Source organism: Lissotriton vulgaris, chromosome 6 (genome assembly GCF_964263255.1).
Source record: "Lissotriton vulgaris chromosome 6, aLisVul1.2, whole genome shotgun sequence".
Classification (NCBI taxonomy): domain Eukaryota; kingdom Metazoa; phylum Chordata; class Amphibia; order Caudata; family Salamandridae; genus Lissotriton; species Lissotriton vulgaris.
The window spans coordinates 1,028,019,432-1,028,027,414 of NC_141694.1; the positions used below are offsets into that span (position 1 = coordinate 1,028,019,432).

At 37.8% G+C, this 7,983-nt stretch overlaps 1 protein-coding gene across 1 annotated transcript in view; it reads left to right on the forward strand.

Moving 5' to 3' along the window:
* LOC147708369 (uncharacterized) overlaps positions 1 to 6,320 on the forward strand; it is a 319,453-nt gene extending 313,133 nt beyond the window's left edge. The window contains exon 5 of the mRNA XM_086927093.1: positions 1,176 to 6,320. Within this exon, the coding sequence (XP_086783219.1) occupies positions 1,176 to 2,515 (1,340 nt within the window). The 3' untranslated portion in view covers positions 2,516 to 6,320. The remainder of the gene's footprint in view (positions 1 to 1,175) is intronic.
* Positions 6,321 to 7,983: the final 1,663 nt, after the last annotated feature.

The following is a 7,983-nucleotide window of genomic DNA, read 5'->3' on the forward strand; positions in this document are numbered from 1 at the left end:
CACAATGTATTATTTTCCCACCTTAAAAACCTTGTTTTTGGAGGAGGAGGGTCTCAGACGGACATTGAAATTTATTTTCTCTGACATGTGCTATGGTAAAGGACAGGACATCTAATGTTGAATAGCTTGCTAGTGTATGTGAATGCGAGTTCACAGCAGAGTGACAGATCAGTGAGTGAACAAACAGCTTCATGAGTATGCCTAGGAGCAGTCCCAGGTGGTACTTGCTTTGATGGTGGCAGTCTGGTACACATCAAAGTCCAGCGTACAGTTCCTAAGTAAGAGAGACACAATGCCACTAGACATTGAAGCATATGACAGACATACCATAGCTCTTTTTAAAAGACACCCTGTCGTGGGTTGTAGAATACATTTCCTGCACCTCCCATCTGAAAACAGATATTCAGTTTCTTCTTCTGACCCGCTATGTCCATGCAAATAATTTAATATAACAGAACCGTGCACACTGGATAGGGAATTACTTCATGCCAACTGACCTAGTGCAAATGTGGTGACACCAACACTCAAATGTACCTCTTGTGAAAGTGTTTTGAAACATTCGCTATAGCAGAATGGGTACTTTGATCCCTTCAGCAGTAGCAGTCGGAGCTCCATAGTTAACCAGTCATAGTGCCGTATTCGCATGGTGCACGTTTGATGATACAGGCCTATTCATAATAGGTGTTCATTTGCATTATACCACTCCATATCTTTTTCTCAATAATATCAAACAATCATAATTCCAGCTGTAAACGTTGAAACCCTTATTGTGACAGAATTGAATTGCAGCAATGTAATCTCAGCCTTTTTCTACCATCATCGACAACATTTATATCAATCTAATTTGAGTAGTCTAAGTTGAATAAAAAAAGTAATTATGTAAAGTTGATAGGGAAAACGTAGCACATAAGGATAGTATTAAGATCTCTCATTCAGTGCGTTCTGCTATATTCTTTTTTTTGTGGCAACAGCTACAAGATGGGAGAAAGAAGGTTGCTCTCATGTATAGAGTGCGAGTTTGGTGAATTCTTATGTGTTCGTAAAGGAGCCTAATTCTATTTTCAGTTTTTATTATTAAAAGTAATGTGCTTTTTGTGAGAGAAAATAATAATAATGTCTGGTCAGTTGATCCTATCAGTCACCTAAAATGTATTTTTTCACTTCCAATCCAACAGGGAGTAGACCCAGACAATCATATAAGCGCAATGCACAAAAACGTTTCCAAACTCCCAAATCACAGGATCCATTGCCGGTGGGGACCAAAGACCTAATTTTAAATCATTTTTGGAACAGAGAAGCAGACAAGAGTTCAAACAAATCACAAAAAAAGAAAAGAAATCCAGCACGAAGTAGAAGAGTTCAAGCCACTGATCACGAGAGTGATGTCAGTAAACTTAAAAACCCTGCTGAAAAACAGAAGGCACATACTGTAGCAGAACCAAGATTTTCATGTGCTGAATGCGGTAAAGGCTTTAGTATGCACTATAAACTTATCATACATCTGAGAATGCACTCTGGGATTAAACCATATGCCTGCAGTGAATGTGGAAAGTGTTTTTATCTGGCATCCTCATTATCCAGACACAGGCAACTACACTCTGGGGAAAAGCCATATGCATGCAGTGAATGTGGAAAATGTTTCAGTATGGCTTCAACATTAAACAGACATAAACAAACTCACACAGGGGAGAGTCCATATGTATGTAGTGAATGTGGAAAGCGTTTCAAGCACTCAGCATCATTAAATTCGCACAAACGATCACATGCAGGAATTAAACCATATGCATGTAGTAAATGTGGAAAGTGTTTTAGAGACTCCTCTTCATTGATAAGGCATCAGAGAATTCACACAGGAATTAAACCTCACGCATGCAATGAATGTGGAAAGTGTTTCTTCCAACCCTCAGCATTAATCACTCACCAGAGAATGCACACAGGATTCAAACCTTTTGCATGTAGTGATTGTGGAAAGTCATTTACCTGGTTGTCAGCATGCATCAGACACCAGCAACTACATACAGGAATTAAATCGTTTACCTGTAAAGATTGCGGGAAGTGCTTCAGTCGATCATCAGCATTAATTGGTCATCAAAGAACTCACACAGGTGTTAAACCATATGAATGTAAAGAATGTGGAAAGTGCTATCGGGCTTCATCAGCATTAGTTTCGCATCAAAGATCCCACACAGGAGTTAAGCCATACTCTTGTAATGAATGTGGAAAATGTTTTCGAGACTCTACAACTTTAGTCAGGCACCAACGAATACACACAGGGTTTAAACCTCATGTATGTAACGAATGTGGGAAGGCTTTTAATCAGTCATCAACATTAAAGAAACACCAGCTAATACACATGCGAGAAAGAAAGCAACCCAGCTATGAGTCACTTATTATGACTGAAACTAAACCCAAGACTAATCATTTGGACCCAAATGGAGAGGTGACTGATAACCAATGTAAAGTGGAAAATATGTTAATAAAGTCTGAGCTGATTACCTTTACACCAACTGTGTAGTATTAAAAGCTGTTTCTCAAAAAATCTGTTTTATTTGTTTGCAACTTCTAAAACAAAAGTGTGCTCACCCCCAGTTTCTGCTGTGGGCTTGGTATTTGGGGTTAACAGTGCCAGGTCTTAAACAATCTGTAGCATAATTGCTGTAGTGTTAGTCCTTTTTAAACCATTAAAAATCATGCCTCAGTAACCAATGAAAGAAAGTCCAGATTTACAATAGCTGCAAGGCCAAAGACTGCATTGGACATGAGAGGCTAAAAAATGGCTGATACTTTCATGCAGAACATTATCCTAACATACCTTAATTCAGCAATGACATTCCTTGCGTTAAAAGTACATTTGCAAAAATGTAATCTGGTGTGGTGTTAAGCTGTATACAACTAATGAACATGGACATCCTGTTTAATACTTTGGATCTTTAATGGCAACACCAACAAATTCAGAATAAAGAAATAATCTCTCCACTTCTATGTGTAGGATCAAAACCCTTCAATTTAGTAGTATGGATTGCAACTTTTTTCAGCAAGACACACTAGGTGTTTACTGCATTAAAGAAAGAAAGTGGTTCAACTGAAAAGAAGATCAAAATTGGTTATACATGGCAAAGGACAGCACTGCTGTAAATCAAAGGCACACAATCACAAACCACAATATAAGAGTTATGCCACCTGAGACCTCATTTACATGTAGAAATATTACATAATGTATGGTGACAGAAAGGAATAAAAACTGGTGCAAAACTGATATTGTTTCAAACTATGGGCACTGTGAAAGGGAAATACAGATTCAACTGAACAGTATAACCCTAATATCTACAATACTAGAGAAGCAGTAGACCAAAAGCATGCACAACTTATTGTAGCAATTGGTACAGATGCATTGCTTAAAAATCTTTGTGTCTGCAATGAAGATACTGATCAGATGAATGTAGTGAACTGTTTCGTATATTAAAATAAAGTGGGCAAATGTATCCATATCACTAAATGAGCATGGCTGCCAAAATCCCATCTACTGCTCAAACAGAACTTGAATTCTCTTTGAGGAGATGAATTGTGTTATAGAGTAGATCACAAGATACTCTGAAGTCATACCTGAGGTAAATAGGATGAAACACTACACCTAAAGTAATGTAAACTTTGTAGTGACATCAATCAAATTTCTAACACAGGAAAAGGGAATAACGATAAGCCTGGAACTAAGGTATACTAACTAAACTGCAGACACTCCAAAATGCAGCAGCTAGACTGACTCTCGACCTGCCCCCACGCACTCCCTCTGCCCCATGCCTGAAGAAATTGCACTGGCTTCCAGTCAGAAAACGCATAAGGTTCAAGATCTGCTGCTTAGTGCACAAATCAATATATGGACAGGGCCCCAAATATCTAAAAAACAAACTTCAGGGATACTGCCCGGAAAGAACACTGCGCTCTTCAAACAAAAATCTCCTGAAAAATACCAAGAGTTCTAACTGTTAGAAATGGAGATAGGAGCTTCTCAAAGGTTGGCCCTACGGCATGGAACTCCCTGCCTATGGCCTTAAGATCCAACCAGAATCATAAAATCTTCCGGAGAGAACTCAAAACACTACTATTTAAGGCACTGGCGTAATACCCCTTTTTCTGCATCTCCCAAACCCTCTGTCAGCGCTATGAGACCGAATGGTGATATGTGCGCTTTACAAAAATAAATACATACAAAATCAAGTCATTTAAGATAAGCATCATGTACCAAATTCCATCAAGGTCAAATTTTGGTGCAGATCAGGAATGGTTGAAATTTAGCCTTGCTGATGGTGTTTGTGACTGCATATAGTTAAAACAATGGAAATTAGCATATAAAGTTTTTTCAGTCAGTTGTCCACCTAGGAAATGTACATAAATGTGAATAATTATTTAACATGGGTGTGTCAAGATATGGTTTGTTTCAAATTGAGAATATTGTCCTTTTAGAGAAACAAAACAAAGTCACATATGCAAACACATATTAGCTTCATATTTATATATGTTGAATTTCTACTCCATGGAAAGTGTGTATGCATAAATAACACACTTGAAATCTACAGTCATTAATTTGTGAATACTCAAATTAAGAAGGTTGTTCTTAACAAACATATACTCCTCCTGGAGCAAATGTCGGACTTCCAATCAGTGTCCACTTTGAGTTGATCATGTGATCTATGTAGAAAGGAGGCCAGCTAATCTAAGCCAGCCTGAATAACCATGGTAGTTTACAATCTCAAATCTGGCTGCAATAATCCTAGAAGAATTCGATGGTATGTCCTGCACTTGTACTCTGAAATCAATTACCTCTAATCGGTTGAATTGACATGACAGCGAAAGAATGGCAAGTCTGTTGTAGATGTTGTATGTCTAAGAAAGTATTGTCAAATCTCCTCTTCAAAGATAGTACATTCCAGTTTTCACTTGACAAGACTGACATTGATTAAATTAGTAGAAATTCATCTGAACAGAACCACTAGAAGAATGCAGAGAGAATAAAGGAGCTGGAAAAAGGTTTTTGGACAGAGGTACCCCCGGAAATATATGGCTATATAAATATAATATACAGATGTAAACTGTAAGGTATGCTACAGAAGGTGAAAACTAGTTCTAAAAAGCACTTTATGAACCCTCACAAAAAAAGAACATTTTGAAAAAAAATTCTTCAATATTCCTGTTAATTTAACCCTAGTTGAGTCCTAAATTGGCCACAAAATAATATAATAATCAGCTAGATACAGAAACAAGTGACATGGCCATGGACTTCTGCTGAACTCCAAAAACACAGTGCACACCAAGACCTGCTTGTTCGATAGAAAGAATAGCTAAACACCTGAATTTTTCAACACATTCAAATGTCAGGCTTACAGGCGTACTTCATGACACGAAAAGGTTTAAATATCCAGAAGAAGAATACACCGAATGATGTTAACATCATCAAATGTTATATGTTTTTCAAATGGTTGAAGATGCTTCAGGTGACTTTACATTGAAAGTAGAGAAAAAAGCAAAAGAAGCATTACAACTGTGAAAACAGTTGAAGAAACTAGATCACCATCCAATAAAACACATGTGTAGTTCAGCAGAAAAATGTAAAGATATGTTACTGCAATCTCATCTTTATCAATAATCAAGACCCCTAGTTGTTGAAAGAAGACTTGAAATCTAAACCTAAAAGATTTGTCATAGCCCAGGTGCTCGTGTATTCTAATATGATTTTCTTAGGTAGGTTGAGGATTATTTTAAACTCATTTTACTTGTTTTACTTACCATACTAGAGGTGAAAAGTAAGGTTTATCAAACCTTTTTTCAGTTGAGTTGCCTATTTTCTTGTGAAAATTTTACAGCGTTGCATTTGCACTGCATTGTTAAGTTGGGTGTGATTTAGTCTTCAGTAATCTTTTCACACAACAGGCCCAATACAACATTCCGAGGATACTTCTGGAATTTTAGAACACAGGTTTGAGAACCATTGCTCTTAAACGGTTAAACCAAACAGAAAGGAATATTATACTAATGACTTTTAATGCCAAGATGTAACCTAGAAGTTCGATGTTATTGCAAACAAGTGTATCATTGTGGTGTCAGTAGGTAGCGGAAAATATTTAGTATGCTTTGCCTAATACTTATTTAAATGAATTAATATGGTATGGATATTGTATGTGTATTTATCTTATAGACTCATTTGTTTTCACTGTCACTTCTGAGAATAAAGATAATGAATTCTCAAATGCTGCAACTTAGACACCATTGCCTCAATCAAATGTTTATTCTGAATAAAGAGCCTGACACTGGAAAACATCAAAAAATGTCTTATTTTTTGAGAAACAAGATGTGTTTTATGGTACCGCCATCCGATCCTCCCAGTAAGGACAAGTTCTCCATATCTGTCAGTCCCTTGACTACCACCTAGTCAAAGCTTTTTCAGCTTCCACATAGAGCACCAAGAGCATTGTTAGGTTGAGCCTGGGCAGCGCATGCACTGCTCTGCGAGGCATGCTGTATTTGAGTATGGACTTAAAGCCCTGCCCACTCTCTGCCGATATTCGTCATTGGCTTGTGCCGTTGTCCTTCGCAAATGCTGGCTTATGATTCGTTAATAGGCTTGTTAGTCCCTTCTTAGTACTGCCTTGTCTTCATTTGTAACTTTCCATGAGGACTGGCCTCTTTGCCTCTGTTGTTCGACGGTATGTCCTATTTAGTCTGTAAGCACTATTTTCTTTAATGAGTTTCTCCTACTGCAGGCACAGCATGCTTTCCTGCAACATCCAGTGCACCATGCATGCTTTCACTTTCCAAGCAGCCCAGGACAATATTGGCCGCTTCCTTGAAATGAAATAGGTCCTGCATTTAAGAGTTCGAGCTATTGGCATTGTAAATGACACTGCCTTTTATTTATGTGTTAATTATCAAAACAGATAAATAAAAGGCATTGTCATTTGCAATGCCAGCAGCTTAAACTCATGCAAATGCAAGACCTATTGCATTGCAAATGCTTATTTTTATTTTGCAAGCAATGTCAAATGTATTGATCGCTTTCCTGGTACTGTCATATGTGCTCTGGTTTTAATAAAACCTGTATTTGTTTTATAAGTGTGGTAAACCCTGTTCAATGCTGAGGTGCCAGGGTTTTAGAGAAACATAGTTTTGCATTATAGTTTGTTTTTGTAAGGAATTTTAAACTACCTGTGGGTGGTTTCAGAGTGATTTGGAAAAGGGAAAACTTTATTTTTTTATTTTGACGGTTGTGTATCAGAGCGCTTTACAGGGCAAATATAGGTAATGACATATACATATAAATACAATGAATTATGTGAATACAGTACTGGTAACTATTAGAGATTAGCACATATCTACAGGAGTGTATAGGACAAGTTCAAGTGAATTTGGACATGAGAATCAATTTCACTTTTTTTTTTAAAAAAGCAGCATATGGATGAAGTCTCGTTTCTGGGGGTAAGGCGTTCCAGGTCCTGGGGGCATTCTTGAGAAGGTACGGTTGTATGTTTTCTTCTTGGAGAAACGTTGTGGTTTAAGTAGAAGATTATTAGAACTCCTGGTAGATCTATTACCACCTGATAGTACAAGTTTCTCTGCTAGGTACCTCAGGGTTTTGTGATGTAATGCCCTATGTGTCATACAGGCAATTTTTAAGTGGATTCTGGCCTCAAAAGGTAGTCAGTTGAGGGCATGAAGGGCAGGGGAAATGTGGCAGTTTCTTTTGGTGCCTGTGACGAGTCTGGCGGCTGTATTGATTGAGGCTCTGAGCGGAGCAGTCGTTGATTTGGGAAGACCACGGAGAGCGACACTCCCATAGTCAACTCTGGGAATTATTAGAGTTTGAACTGCCTGTTTAAAGTCATTTGCGGGTTTGAAGGGTTTCAATTTTCTCAGTGTGTTTATCTGAAAATTTGATAGGGTAATCTAGTGCCTGAATCAGGCTCCCCAACTGGAGAACAAGTCATTGTATAC